Source organism: Gymnoscopelus braueri, assembly GCF_963280865.1.
Source record: "Gymnoscopelus braueri genome assembly, chromosome: 20".
Taxonomy (NCBI): domain Eukaryota; kingdom Metazoa; phylum Chordata; class Actinopteri; order Myctophiformes; family Myctophidae; genus Gymnoscopelus; species Gymnoscopelus braueri.
The window spans coordinates 12,083,815-12,100,099 of record NC_137622.1 but is presented as its reverse complement, the minus strand read 5'-3'; the positions used below and the strand labels follow the sequence as shown (position 1 = coordinate 12,100,099).

Below are 16,285 nucleotides of genomic sequence, written 5' to 3'. Positions count from 1 at the left end.
AATGTGGAGGAACCACTCTGAATGCAGCCCCACGGATGGGGAAGCAGCGATTGATTAAGTGTTGATGGAGAAATATTGCTCTGTCCTGCATCCCCACCACCACCACCACCACCACAGACGACAACACACACACACACACACACCTCCCCCCTGTCAGACAGTCATCTGGGTCTGTCAGTCAGGGCACAGCATGAGAGGCGGACTGTGTTACCTGCATGGAGACCTCCAGTCTTTCTCAATTATCCCCCTGGTCACCGCTCATTTAACCATGATGTAAACACAAACTCTGCAGCAAATGATGCGATGGATTTAGATTCATCAGGGGGAGATCAGAGATGGTGACCCAGGAGATAAATAAGTGATGTCTCAGCACTCGCCGTCGATGTGCCCTTTAGATAAACATAACCTACACATGGCTGCTCAGTGATCACCAGCAGAAGACAAGATGTCAGTCCATGTGGGAGGAAGGGTCTCCTGGCCGACCACCCTGACTTCACCTCTGTAGGTTGCCATAGATTTCTTTTTTGACAGATTTTCTTTCTGCATATTCCTTTCTGTATTCCATGACTGCTTTGCCTCCAGCCTCGCGTTTGTTGTTGTTAGCCATTCCTATGAAGCACCTTGTCTTGACGCGTGTCAGCCACCGCCAACCTTCACAACTTCTCACATCAAGGAGACGCGTGTAAGTGAGCCGAGGAGGTCGGCTCAACTCACCACTCTGACTGAAACACTACCTTTTATCATATTTACAGTTCTCTGATAGCTACAGCTGGCACCGCACAGATCTACCGTGCTAGCAGGCATAAAATATTCATCGCTTTTGAAGCAGGGAAAAGGTAGTAATCTGAGCTGTAACGTGTTCTGAAGGGGGGACTTTATAAAGTGGCCGGCTCCCTCTCAGGACCCTCTTGCCGCAGTTTCTCTGGTGATCAGTAGACCTTGAAAGACGGACGAGGCAGAACAGAAACGAGGCCACCATGTTGATGTGACGACAACAACAGGAGAGACTGTAACGCTGCCGTGTCTGCCCTTCCCTGTCTGCGGTTTAAAAAAATGTTTGTACAAAATAAATGCCACTGTTGAGGGCAAAACACACTGTTGGTGAATGCCGTGCGTTAAAACAGATGCCACCATTATTGTCTATGTACAACCCCCGCGCTCGTTGATGTGCCGCCCGGCTACACTTAACGCCACTGTTCTATTTCCAGGTGTCAGGTGTCAGTTTTTTCTTTTTTTTTTCTGGATTCGGGTACCCGTGGGCATGGCAACTCTTCTTTTCCAAAATTGCAGACTAGTCCCAACCTTTTGTTGTCAAGGCACAATGGATGAGGAGAATGATCATTGAAATATCCAAAGTGGTATGGCATTGGCACACTATACCGTCATTATAAAGCCCTAGCTCTGGGTATTGGCTATTCAGGTGAGGAATCAAGTTGCCTGGAATCAGAGATGGGGACTCGAGTTAGGGACTCGGACTCGAGTCGCACTCGAGTGGCCAAAAACGAGACTCTCGACTCGACTCTGACTCGCCCCTCAAAGACTTGAGACTTGACTCGACTCGAGCCTCAAAGACTTGAGACTTGACTCGACTCGAGCCTCAAAGACTCGTGGACAATCTTTATTTTATGTTTATTTTTTGGACAAATAAATGAATGAAATGCCCAAAAAAACTTCCACTCCCCTGTCCCCCCCCCCCCCCCCCCCGCAAAGAAACCTCCGCTCCAGTGCGCGCTGCGCGGAGCCGGCTTCAGTCAAGCTGTTTCATGCTGCTCATTAACGTAAACATGGAGAGGCGAGCGCAACAGCTGCTATGTGTGTGGCCGCCGCGGCCTTTCATCATAAAGTTTAAATATAAAAACTTCGAAATTAAACAAATATGTTTAGCTCAGAATCAGCTATATAACCTCAGTTATCTTGGCATATGCTTACATTTTTTATAAGATGGTCGGATCATCTGTGACAGCACGTTTAGGAAACATCGGATTTTCATTTTGTTAAACCCAGCTGGGTGAATATTCAACACTTCACCACGGTAAACGCTACGCTCATGTAATGTTCACTGCATAAAAGCTGTGGTTCTCAAACCTTTTCAGGCCGTGACCCCCCAAAAGAATCATATTTGAACTGGGGATCCACATTTAGACAGTGTTTTGGTGCGCAACACAGCCCTCGTTTAAGTGAATTGCTTTCACCTGCTCTGCTGTTGGACTGCTGTGCGGAGTCGAGTGTGCGCAACAGGGCATATCTCCGCCAAGCCAGGGTGACCTACCCAGGCCCATGAAATTCATATGCAGGCATAGTAGCCAATTAGAATGAAATCTGCAAAAACGGACTCATATACTGATACAGAACCATATTGGCTATATATTATCGCTGTCGGGTGGAAATCTTGTATGTTCCTTTTTTATTATTATTTAAAAACAATTAAAAATCATGAAAATAGCCAATCTACAAGCTGTAATTATTAATAATTAAGAAATACTATATTTTAAAGAGTGAAAAATCTACTAAAGTCATTATTAGTGCAAGTTCAATCACATTTCATTTGAATGAAAATAAATTGTGGGGAAAATACATAAAATCTCTAATCTGTGAATCTAATGTGATTTATTATGACCTGTCTATACTTTTACATTTATGCCCCCCCCCCCCCCCCATTTTTTTTAAAAAAAAAGACTTTAAAAAGACTCGAGACTTGACTCGGACTCGACCCTCAAAGACTTGACTCGGACTCGACTCGACTCAACCCTCAAAGACTTGAGACTCGACTCGACTCGAGCCTCAAAGACCCGAGACTTGACTCGGACTCGACTCGACTCAACCCTCAAAGACTTGAGACTTGACTCGACTCGAGCCTCAAAGACTTGAGACTTGACTCGGACTCGAGCTCAGAGACTCGTGGACATCTCTGCCTGGAATACTGAGGACACAACAAATGTCCCGCACTGTCTGTGTTCTCAATGGTGTTCTCCCCGCAGCGCACGGCAGTGCACGGCAGCTCAACGCTGGTGCTAGAGGCGACACTTCATGCGCGCCAATGACGTACGTGCAGCGTGCCTTGCTGTAAGTGTCAGGCATCAAATTTAGAATCCTCTGTTGTGATCTTGATCGTTCTCCTCTAGTCAGAGAGGTGGTGACAGGTCACTCGATTTAATTAATTAACCCCCTGCAAGCACAAGCTCTGAGAACAAGATGACACCAAGGCAGTGTCACACAACATGTTCTTAAGTTTAATGAGCAAACACAGAGAATATTATACATTTGCACATGCCACATTACGTGATCGTAAGATATGAGTCGTGACTGACATGGAAGTAGGCAAGACAGGTTATGAATAGCAATGGATACAAAACATGATGTTCTAACAAGCAGATGGCAGTTGTTCTTCAACAGTGACATACTGTACTTGGGCCTGCTGTATCGTGATAAAGGAGAGCACATGGTGTCAGAAAGACATATTACAGTACTAGTCCATGCCCACGGATGTGCACACCCAAACTATAGACTTGAGAATTGGGACCACAACTGCCACTACAGATCCCACAGCCCATGGCAAAAAAATCTGGAAATATAAATAAACAGCTTAAGTCAATTCCAGATCGATATTCCTGCCAACCCAACTGAGGAGAAAAATGCATGAGAATGGCCATGCAATTGTATGAAACTCCCCGGCCACCAACTGGTCATTATGTCGCTGGAGCATGCTTAGGTTGTTGCCGACACAACTGAAGAGACCGTAATTAAAGCTTCTGTGCTTTATTGCGCTTTATTGACCACGCATTGTTGCACCAAGTCTATATAAGCTACAGTACGTATAGCCCAGTATGTCCTCATTAGGACCATTGGTATGCTCTAAAAGTGTGAAAAACATATTTCTCATTTCCTTAGGTCTTTAACTTTCCCAGTTCTCTGTGGGCGTTCTCTCCTAGTGTTGTTTGTATAGCCCTGAGCCCAGGTACAAAATGCTACTATAAAAAGGAGAGAACAATTAGACAATTGGAAACACCTATCGATCAATTAATCCCAGACTTGCTCCTGTGAGTCACTTCCCCCACCCACAGCAGTCTTAATTGAGTGAGAGTTCACAGAAATGCTAAGAAACAGCTTAAATTTAGTGAAGAATCGGCTTCCTTACTGCTGGCATACCAATGGGGATAGGATTTTACAGTAGGATAGTAGGATTGTACGATATGCTTACACAGCTTAAGAGTAATTAAATATAGTTATAAGATTATGCACAGATACAGGGATGTGTCACTCTTCTAAAACGGCTCCTTTTTGGTAACCGCTGCCTGGTTCCGGGAGCTGCCCACACATAAAGACACTATCTGTGTACAACCAGGGCTTAAGAAGATGGATGCGTGGAGTAATTTGTGTCGCTGCTGCGACCCACATGGCATGACGACGCTGTAATGCTTGTAGGTAAACTGTTAAATCTAAGTCAGCATCTCGACTCTCGAGAGCCCTCATTTGGAAGACTTATAGGCTCTTAGAGGGTCTAGAGGAAGCGGAGAGGAGAGGAACACGCCAGGTGGCTGTTGCATGAATAAACAACCACTGACGTTAAGTGTGTCTGTGAACCTGTTTCCTTGTGTGTGTCCGCGTGTGTGTACAGTCTGTACACTGTATGTGAACTGTGCGTGTGTTGCTGTAACTGTTAGTAAATCAACATGCTTCGTGGCAGGGAGATTAAAGGGCCGTGTCTACAGAAAGCGGTTTCTTTTTTGCAGTGGAGCGCTTTGGATATCCTGTCCAGAGCGCTCACACACAGCGATTATTGATGCCCGCAACGTTCAAACCTATCAACCGCTGCTGTGCTCGAACGTCTGGTCCCATCTGCGTGATGCTTGGGCACTGGGAAGAGCAGCGCTCCAGCGTGTCTTTACAATACAAATGCATAGCAGAAAGGTGCTGCTAGCTAAAAAAAAACTCTTTCTGGGGACACGTACAGCCCATAAGAGTTGCCTGCTCTTGGCAGTGAGGATGTGACTGGCATCACTTGTTTGTTTACCGTCTTGTTTTTGTTCTGAACACAGCCTGGCATCCATCATCCGAGGTCAGGTCCTGACGGGAGACGGAACACCTCTGATCGGAGTCAACGTGACCTTCCTGCACTACCCAGAGTATGGCCACACCGTCACACGACAGGACGGCATGTAAGTACCCGTCCCCATGTGGGAGGTTTTTTTAGCAGACGGCAGCAGAATCCACTAAGTGCCTACTTCTCAAATTACCCACAGTGGGCATCTGGGTGGCACAGGCGAAAAGTTTCTGCCCACCAACTTGGAGACTGCGCTTCAGTTCCTCCGTGGTGCCTTTGGCTTGGCCGGGCGCTCTAACAAACACTTTGGGCCCCTTCCTTACTTCTTTCACAGGTGTTACCAATGATACTAATGAATTATCTTGAAAGATGTTAGATTTTTTATTTCTTTAAAACAAAATGATAATCAATCATTAAATATTTGATAATATTTTTGAAATAATCATTTAAAAAAAGGGGGAAATTACTTGTGATCCATAAAAATGGGCCCGCAACCCACAAATGGCTCCTGACCTGGGAAAACCTAGGTTGAGGGTTGGCAGTGACGGACTATATACAATACACATGGGGGAATTGGCAGTGAGTAAATTGGGTAGAACCGAAGAAAGAAAGAAAATACTAAAAAACTGTTGATCAAAGTACCCAGAGTACTTACTGGCTGGGGGAAAACACCTCTTATTTGTGTTGAATGGGTTACTTGTTGTCTCCGCCAGGCCGAAAGGCATGGCGAGAGTATGTTTTACCCCCTGTCCGTCCGTCCGTGTGTCCGTGTGTGTGTGTGTGTCCGTCCGTCCGTGTGTCATTCTGTCATTCTCTGTACAGCTAATCTCTGACACCGTTGGCTTGATCGCAGCGAAACTGTGCACACACATTCCCTGGATGCCAGAGCAGAACCTCTGCCCCAAATTTTTCACATGGGCCTGTTATAGCGCCACCAGGAGGCCGCTTTTTGCAAAACCAATTCTTTGACCTTACTCCTACAGATTTTATCCAAACATCACGCAAAACAGTACACAGTATCTCTATAGTCACGTGATCAACACGGATCTGTCCAATTTTCCATATTCTATCCTGATTGGATAAGGTTGGCTTCCAAAGTTTGCAGGATTGGTCCGTTTTCAACAAAATGCCTCAAATCATGAACGCAGCTTGCGATTTCCGTGAGATTTCACATGCACATTCCCACTAGGCCGAGGAAGAAATGCCACTTGAACATTTTCAAATCAGCCTCATGGTGGCGCTATAAAGGGCCGATTTGCCTTTTTCACTATAACTGCACCGATCTGCATGAAACTTTGCACGCACACTCCCTAGAGACCAAGGAAAAACATCTGCCCGGCATTTTTCACATTTACCTTTCATAGCGCCACCAGGAGGCCGACTTATGTGTTTTACATAAGTCGGCCTCCTGGTGGCGCCATGAATTGATATTAAGCCTTCAGAATTTATCCGAATTTCACGCAAATTGGTACACATGATCTCTATAGTCATGTGATCAAGATGGATCTGTTTAATTTTCCATATTCCATCCTGATTGGCTAACATTGACATCTAAAGTTTGCAGGAGTGGCACGTTTTGAACAAGATGCCACAAATCATGAACACAGCGTCCGATTGCGAGACACACAACAAATGCCCCCCTTTTACCATTGCCCTATTGTAGCGCCACCAGGAGGACGATTTTTGCAACACTTTTCTCTTTTATATTACTCCTACAAATGTTGTCCAAACATCGTGCAAATCGGTACACATTATCTCTATAGTCAGTGATCAAGATGGTTCCATCCAATGTTTCATATTCCATTCTGATTGGCGAATTCCGAACATTGCTGCCCCACAATAACCTACCTGACCTGGCGGAGACCTGTGCTCCGAGGAGCACTTTTTCTAGTTTAGTATGATTCTTTGTTACAGAACTTTATTTTGTAAATTTGAATATAAGCTTTACTAAATGGTGTGTTAAATGGTTGATGTGCTGTTATTTTTATTGTTGCTGCTGTCTTGCCAGGTATCCCCTGTAAAATAGAATTTGTGTCTCAATAATGCTTCCTGGTTAAATACATAATGCTTTCTTCTTCTTTCTTTCTTTTTTAAGAAGGAGAAAAGAACAAGAAACAAAAACAAATGTGTTAAAGCTATCTCAATGCAAGCAAGTAGGCAAAACTCCATACACAATAAGAGCAATAGAATATAATAATCACTCTTGGAGATTTGGTGCACATTATACTGCAGCAGTAATTGTACAAGATGTCAATGCTTTCAGTCCAAGGTCAACTCAATTATGTTCGGATATAAATCACGTAAATTGGTTGTTTAAAGGGGACAAAATGTAAATCATAATCCCCAGTGGAAATGGCAGGGCCTTTTGTTGAACCAGGAAGTTTAAGGTCACATGGTCCCATCCCCAGTGATATGACATCATTGAAACAACCATGTACTGTACTAAATTATCATGATAACATGAATAGTCTGGAAGAAATAACTACAGAACTGTTGTCCTCTGCAGAGGACACAAATGAATTGGTCCGTAGTTATTTAGTCACAAGCTCTTGTTTAAGGACGACTTCACCCATTTTCAAACCTATCTTCATATAATTGGTCCTCACTAATACTCATGATAAAATGGTACAATTTTTTTCTACTCGGTCTGTGTCTCATAGGAGGACTGTGTAGTCCAGAAACCCGTCTACCAGTGACATCATCGTTAGGCATGATTTTTTTTTCCAACAAGATTTCAAATTTTTTATTTATATTTGTATTAACACGAGAACAATGGCTTCTATTATTGCATTGCAACTTTCCAGGAATAGAAAGCCTGCAGTTTCTATTAGCTTGGATTCCCCATTGATGATGTCACTGGTAGACGGGACTCTGAACTGTCCACAGTCCTCCTCTGAGACACAGATCGAGTAGATTTTTTTTTTACCATTTTATCATGAGCATTAGTGAGGACCAATTATATGAAGATAGGTTGAAAATGGGTGAAGTCGTCCTTTAATACTTTTCATTACTTAAATATTATAGGCAAACATTTAAAGAAAAACATTTTTTTTCTCTTCAAAACAGCAAAAATAGAAGATCTAATAGCTCTCAATGCGTTCCATCGTGACGGGTTGTGAGCTTTTAGATTGGCTATTTTCACTACTTTTGTGCAACACTGTCATACGAGAAAATAGGGAATTCATTTACCGAAAAACATAAAATCTTGAAACATAGACATACAAGGTTTCTGCCCGACAGGCAGCGACGACATACTGTTAGAATGTACATGATGTGGTTTTCTCAACAGTGAAAGTGCATTGCAGCAATGTTAGCAGTGCACCTTATCAGCGCTGAAGAAAATGATATGTTTGTGTATGTACACTATAGAATGTGTACAGTCCCTTTACGGTCAGCAGTGATAGCACAGATGGAAGCTTCATTTGCTATACAGTCACGATCAGTTAGAGAGAGCTTTCATCACCGAACTCCACACGGGCGTCTGCACATTCATCTTTTGATTTAGTTCATTCCTCATTTTTGTCCTGGCGTCAGCTGTGTACGCGTGTCTATGGAAATGAGACACAAGACGCTATACATTCAGTTCCCTATTCAGTTAACAACAGCCTTCCATTTCTTATGATTTAGCGTTTTTAACCCATTAACTCATTGACTGCCGGAGTAAATAAATCAGCCCTTGCCAGCGTTTTTGAGCATTTACTAACCTTTCAAGAGCCACAGAATATTTTGCTCCAGGACGATCGACACACAGAGTGTCGCAAAAGACGGAGGAGTGTCTTTGTTTCCATCGCAGAAAACCCTCAACCCTCCGTTCTTTAGTTATTGGCTGTTGAATATAGCTTGTTCTCGACAAAAACAAGCAGAGACATTTTGTTTTCTTCTAAATCATTTAACATTAGATCGGCTGGGTTTGTTGTGATCACGTTATTTCCGGGTATACTCTTCTCCGGAAGTCATAGGATCACTCATAGGTTGGAGAAGGTTGGATAAAATGTTGTGGATTATACGTACTGTAGGTGCTGGATTGAACAGTTCTGCTGTTGATTATTGTTTTGGTTCTGGACGCTTCACACTGGATCGTCTCCAACACACCTGCTGGCTGGGTTATAATGAAGTCTGTGTCTACTCTGATCTGTTTGCCGTTCTGGCCCTGCCCCTTTCTGGGCTTCATTGTGATCTAGGTCTTGCGCGTTGGGGCTAAGGGCTACAGGAAAATTATTTTAAATAGATGATGGGTCGCTTGCAGCTAGTTCAGGCACATATACTGTACTCGACTGGGTCACTTATATACACGCAAGTAACCCATTGTGTTGGTTCTGAAACTGCGACGGGTCAAGCCGTTTACCAATTTAAGTACTCAACCCCAGTACTTGAGTATAGATACTCCTGGTCAAATATAACTACAAGTAAAAGTTGCTATGTCAAATTTGTACTTGAGTTAAAGTACTTGCTTATGAAAATACTTCAGTGTTAATATCAATATATTGCTGTATACAAATTTAGACATTTCTGAGATGGTCCAGATATTTTCAAAAAATATGTCGCATTGAGGCTTGTTGTGAGCTTGTAGATTACTTCTCATTTTCACCATTTGAAATAGGGCTTAAAGGTTTTTTTCATAATGCACCTTTTCCCTTCAAAAGTACCTTGAAATGCAGTGGAGTGAAATTCATTAGTGTCCAAAACTACAAATAGGCCTACTCAAGTAAAGTACACAAACTTAACTCTTATATTCATTATGTCAAACTGTGATGTGATCAGCTCTGCCAGACTGTCTGATTGGATGTTGTTTCCACTGTCATACTGTGCGACTGGTTGAACAACAATTTGGCATCCTACAACAGCCACCACACACGTACCGAGCCCGTTTGACGCTGAACAAGTGCAACCAGGGAACTGTAAAGACGGTTTTCTGGAACGGAAACAACAAGCAATACCGTGCTCCTGTTGCCCCCGAAATCTCAGACGCTGCCGGAACTTAATTGGGGCCTAATACTCCACGGATACGGCTCGCGGTCAGACATCCTTCACCCTGTCACACTGAACGACCCAAGACAGCAAACTATTTCACGACAAATGATTTTGCCCATAACACGGAAAATTTCATCTGGGTCAGCCAAAATCGGTGTCTGTGGACACCTGAAGGCAGCGGTCCAGTGTCTTACACTGCGTTATTTGTACTACTGCATGAGCACACCCGCAATGCTTCCTTTCTCAGCTGGTTTTTCTATCCGCTGCATGGGCCTCCGTAACCCTATCCATTTTCAGTGGTGGAGAGTAACTGAGTGCATTTTCTCAAGTACCGTACTTTTTTTTTTACACTTTAAATTTCTACTCCATTACACCTCAAAGGCAAATATTGTCCTTGCAGATTTAGATCCTAATTATTTATTTATTTTTTAGATATTTTGGGGCTTTTCTGACTTTATTGATAGTACAGTATAGATTGACAGGAAACGGGTGATGACGGGAGCAACACGCAGCAAAGGTCCGTCAGGACTGGAAATCGAACCCGGGACTCGCTGTCAGGCTGCATCAAAGCCTATATGGTACACGCCTTAACCAATAGGTCACCGGTGCCCCAGATTTAGATTATTATTACAAAACATACATTAACCACTTAAGCACTATTTAGATCATCTATTTTCAAAAACATTTGAGTATTTTTATATTGTGGTATTGCTACTTTTACTTACACTAAGTAAACAATCAGAGTATTTCTTCCACCACTGATACAGTATTACTTCTTGTTGCCCATTTTTTGATAGATGCTAGTTATACTATGCAGATGTATGTTGATTACTTGCTCACATTATTATTATGTTACTTTTTTAAATAGACATACTGTTGGCTTGACCACAAAGGTTAAAAATGTTTTTTAGATATCTTGCTGTTTAGACAGATGCTACTGTAGATGTGTTGTTTTCCTGGTATCTTAGCTTCTCTGAAGCACAAAATATATTTTTTCTTTGCTTTCTACGTACAGTACAGTACATAACCATTTAACCTGTCGTTTGTTGACTAGGGTTCTTGCCATCCACTCCGATCTCACACTTTGTAATTCGCTCTGGAAAAGAGCATCTGCTAAATGCCAAAATTGTAATTGTAAATATTTCCCTATCTCTCACTGTCGATAAACACAAACATGTCTCATCAGAATAAACATGAGCTGTCTGTGGTGGTAGGTGGTCCGGTCGTTAGACAGGACCTCTCTGTCCCTGTCACTGGGTTTATTTATGATGATCCGTTCTGCTCTGCCCCCGCAGGGGACGGAGAAATGTAAAAGAAATGAGAGGGCGGCGTACAGCTCTGAGAGAGAAGTCATGGCTTTTATCCAGTAAAAAGACCGTCTCTCTCAAGCCCCGGCAGCAGCTCTGCGCCGCCCTATAACAATTCCTCATGCAAATGTCACAGCGGTTGAGGCCATTTTGAACGAGGCTGTTTAAAATGCATTGAATCGGGGAGGGCTGAATCAATCAGCCCGCAGTGTGTGTAAAACACAGGATTACTGCCTGACCTTCTACCGCTATTACCGCCCCAACGGCCGGATACATAGCGCAACGCAACGCAATGCAAACACACACTAGGCAAATAAATGCACATCCCACATGTGTTTAGAGGGCGGGAGGAGAGTTCACCTCGCCTAGTCACTTTCAGCTTTGTGTCCCTATATTTTGGGCATGTGGAAAATGAATAAATAATAATTAATAAGAAATAACCCCAAAATACACAAATTCGACATTGTCAGGAACATCTAAAATACCAGATCTACAATCGAGACACGTTGTGAGTATATAGAGCTACTGTGGTATATAGTATGCAGAGCTCAAGTGGTTTGGAAAGTTAGATTTTTACGGAGGGCCGTTTAGTGACATTTGGAGGAGGACCTTCATTCATATTCAGAGATCTGTTCATGTGTTTTACACACGTTGACAGCAGATGAATAAAACAGGGGCTTATGAACGGCAAGGAATGATTCAGCTGTTGTGTTATGGAGCTCTCTCCCTCTCTCACACACACACACACACACACACACACACACACACACACACACACACACACACACACACACACACACACACAGACACAGACACAGACACAGACACACACACAGATCAGGGGTGGGGTCCTGCAGATAGCCCAGGGATTAGCTGATTCTCTTCTGATATTCAACCCTCTGACAGGAAACATGATAAATAGAGGAGAGGAGGGATAATCACACTTGGTTAGCCACCAGAGCAGCTCAGGGTGTGTGTGTGTGTGTGTGTGTGTGTGTGTGTGTGTGTGTGTGTGTGTGTGTGTGTGTGTGTGTGTGTGTGTGTGTGTGTGTGTGTGTGTGTGTGTGTGTGTGTGTGTGTGTGTGTGTGTGTGTGTGTGGTGTGTGTGTGCAGCATCAAAGTCTGTCCTCCAGTGCAGCTGTGAGCTGTTCTCTACTGTCCAACATGGTGGCAAAAAAAAAGAGGGAGACAGAAAAAAGAGGGAGACAGAGAGAAAGAGAGAGAAGGATTGGGAGGAGAGGGCAATGGAGAGATGAAGGAGGGGAAAGAAAGGAGAAGATTGTCTGTGACTTTGTGTGTGTGTGTGTGCGCGAGCGCGCATGTGTGTGGACTGTGTAATGACACCATACATATGCTGCAACCCCCTGGGCAGTGAAGCCAGTAGAATATATGGAGCAGCACTTCAAAGACCGCCCTTCATTTCCAAACCAGTAACTTTCTCCCTCCACCATGTGATACTAATTAAAACTAGTTCACCAAAGGAACTAACTGTGCTGTCTCCCTCTAGCATGCCTGGTTAAACAAAAGTCATACATTGGATTCAGCCAGTGATAATTATGGGCGGGGCAGGGAGTCAAATATCGAGACGTGTAAAAGTGGCATCTTCCATTGAACAACTGTCCTATACATTTGGGAGAGACTCTACAATGCAATGAGTTGTTTATTCTAATTTGCCTAGTTATGCTTCATTTAATGCCAGACGTCGTTTATTTTATTTTATTGCACATAAAAAATACATTATAGTTCATTAAAAGGGGAAAGAAAACATACAGTACATAGCAATTGGGAAGTGAAAACAATAACTCGAGAAATGTGCAGGAGTGGCTAAAAGAAAAAAGGTGTCCCTCTTAATGTGAAACATTCAACATAAAGTTAACAAAAAAGTAATACGAACAAATGCATGAAAGAACAAAAGAAAGAAACATTTTATAGCTCAGTAAAAACATTATTACTGAGCTTTTTAATGAATTTTTTTAATATTTACAAGCATAATTATAATGGTGCAGCATGATTATGATGTTGCATTGCTTAATTGTACCAATAAACTATTTTGTTTCTCCTTGAATTAGTTCAGACTGATACAGTCTCTAATGTTACACAGTAAACAAAGATGTCCTTGGAATCTAATATAGAATTGGCAAAATGTTGTCTTAAAGAAGGTGGGATGAAGATTACTGGCTGCATGACCCTGTATTTTAATAATGGATTTGGGAATAGAAATGAAATACATTTTGAAAGCAGACTGGGAGTAAATTGTGAATAGCTTGAAAAACAAACAAAAGTATTTCTGCTTTCAATTCCTAAATCTCCCGGTTTACATCAATTGGTTTTAAAGGTTTGACCTTCTGGCCAATGGCGGTGCCTCCCTGACCCTGAACTATGAGCGTGCTCCGTTCCCGGCGGTGCAGCGTACGGTGTGGATTCCCTGGAACGTCTTCCATGTGATGGACACCGTGGTCATGAAGAGAGAGGAGAACGACATACCTGCCTGCTACCTGACCGGCCTCATCAGACCCAGCACGCTTATACTGGCCACGCCCCTCTCCACACTATACCGCACCTCCCCAGAGGACAACCCCATCATCCCTGAGACACAGGTGAGACAGAGAGACAAGTGAGACACAGTGAGACAGAGAGACAAGTGAGACACAGTGAGACAGAGAGACAAGTGAGACAGAGAGAGGGACAAATGAGACGGGGACAGTGTGAGACAGACACAGGTGAGACAGAGAGTCACAGTGAGACATAGAGATAAAGAGAGATGTAGGACAGATGAGACAGATGAGACAGGTGGGACAGAGAGATAAGGTGAGACAGAGAGACACGGGTGGTGAGACAGAGACACAGGTCGGAGAGATACAGCTGAGACATATCAGACTAATATGAGAGAGAGAATATACTTAAGCCTTATCTATTCTTAGGTTTTTATTTCATTTTAAGGGTAGCAACCTACTGTTTGTCTGTATTGTTTTACTAGTTGATACTTGTCTTAATGTGACTGCATGATTTTGTTAACTCCCGTTTCCCATACAGCATGATACAGATTTATATTGTACTGAATGATGCCATCATCATCCTGTTCAGATGGATCAAAGGTGTCACGTCCCTGACTTTCACCTGGTCTCTCACTCTCTCCACACACACTCTGTGCATGTGTCACTTTATAGTGCAGTTGCCTGCTAATTAAAAGTCACAGGTGTGTATGAGGCTTACCGGATGGTGCGTTGTTTATTGCTACGTCCCTGTTGTGGACCTGAGTTGCATGTCATTCTTTAAATAGACAACTGTTACACAATTTGGGAATATTTTGAAAATTGTCACCTATAATGACGTTCAGAAAATTGGGAAGCGAGGTTGAAAGTGGTTAAGCTGTGTTCTGTCCCAATAAAGCACGAATGACTCAAAATAATCCAATCCTCTTTGATGTCAGGTGCTTCATGAGCAGGTAGCCATCCCAGGCAGTGACCTCAACCTGGTGTACCTGAGTTCCAGGGCGGCGGGCTACAGACCCATCCTCAAGGTTCTTCTCACGCAGGACCGCCTCCCCTTCGGCCTGATGAAGGTCCATCTTATGGTGGCCGTCATGGGGCGGCAGTTCCAGAAGACCTTCCCAGCGTTCCCAGATCTGTCCTACACCTTCATCTGGGACAAGACAGACGCCTACGACCAGAAGGTGTACGGACTGGCGGAGGCTGTGGGTGAGTTTCACGCTGGCTGCTGTGTGTGTGTGTGTGTCCATCCGTGTGTGTGTGTGTGTGCGTGCGTGCGTGCGTGCGTGCGTGCGTCTGTGTGCGTGCGTGCGTGCGTGCGTGCGTGCGTGCGTGCGTGCGTGCGTGCGTGCGTGCGTGCGTGCGTGCGTGCGTGCGTGCGTGCGTGCGTGCGTGCGTGCGTGCGTGCGTGCGTGCGTGCGTGCGTGCGTGCGTGCGTGTGTGTGGCACAACCACTGGTATAGAGCAGTGTTTCCCAAACATGAGGATACAGGGTCGGACCAATGTTTATGGGTCGTAAGTAAATATAAAATATTTCCAACCTATCCTGCAAAAAAAAAACATAAATTTCCTCCCCTGTGTTGCTCTCAAAGTAATCAGAGACTCTATTAATGATTGACAGCTGCGTTTTGTGACACCATGTAGACATCAGACCGGTTGACAGCAGCTGTTCCTGTTGTTCTACCTGCAGGCGATGAACCGCACGTGAACTCAGTTGCAGCTTGATGCCGTTCGTAAAGTTGTGCATTGTTTCTTGTTTCCGTGTGTAATAAAGATTTAGCAGCTGGTGTGAAAGCATGAAATCCCAGACTGCTGCATTTCTGAAGGCCACTGTTCTTCTGCTGACTGTTGTGTTTTGCATGTGTAATATTTCATCAAGGGCACTATGACTAGATAAAATATTGCCTAACAGGCACTGACCTGAAACAAGTCAGGTATTAAGTCAATAAACCTTTTTCTAAAATATATTTGTAGTTGCATGGTAATTGATCATCCTAACCATCTTTTGTGCAGGACAACACTTCAAATAGTTACACAGGATGCGTGTAATGTTTTTATTAGCATGTCCTGGCATTGTGGTTGACCCTACTATCTAACTAGTTAGCTGGTCATGTAATTTGTAATGGGTTAAAATACTTAACCTGTTACTTTTTTGTATAATTTCAGGTGTGTGTGTGTGTGTGTGTGTGTGTGTGGGGGGGGGGGGGTAGAATTTAGTCTGTCTGCATGTGTCATCCTCCAAGAAACTGTCCTAAAATGTTTGAACAAGTAATAGTGAATGTACCTTACTGTACGTATACTCTACAGTACGGTATGTTGAAAGGAAAGGATCAATTACATATACAATCTAGAAAAGGGGTAATAAAAGGATACAGATGATGAAGATGAACTATCAAAGACCCACAAACAGAGAAAAGATAGGATACACACACGTGTTTTAGATGCTTTCAACGTAAAATGTATCGAGTGAACAGTTA

General features: G+C 43.5%; 1 protein-coding gene across 3 annotated transcripts in view; it reads left to right on the top strand.

Annotated features, from left to right (window-relative positions):
* Positions 1-16,285, top strand: part of LOC308076259 (teneurin-3) — a 129,995-nt gene that overhangs the window by 66,005 nt on the left and 47,705 nt on the right. For all 3 annotated transcript variants that reach the window (XM_080416468.1, XM_080416467.1, XM_080416466.1), the window contains 3 exons: positions 5,037-5,156; positions 13,655-13,916; positions 14,750-15,017. In XM_080416468.1, coding sequence (XP_080272594.1) covers positions 5,037-5,156; positions 13,655-13,916; positions 14,750-15,017 — 650 coding nt within the window. The remainder of the gene's footprint in view (positions 1-5,036; positions 5,157-13,654; positions 13,917-14,749; positions 15,018-16,285) is intronic.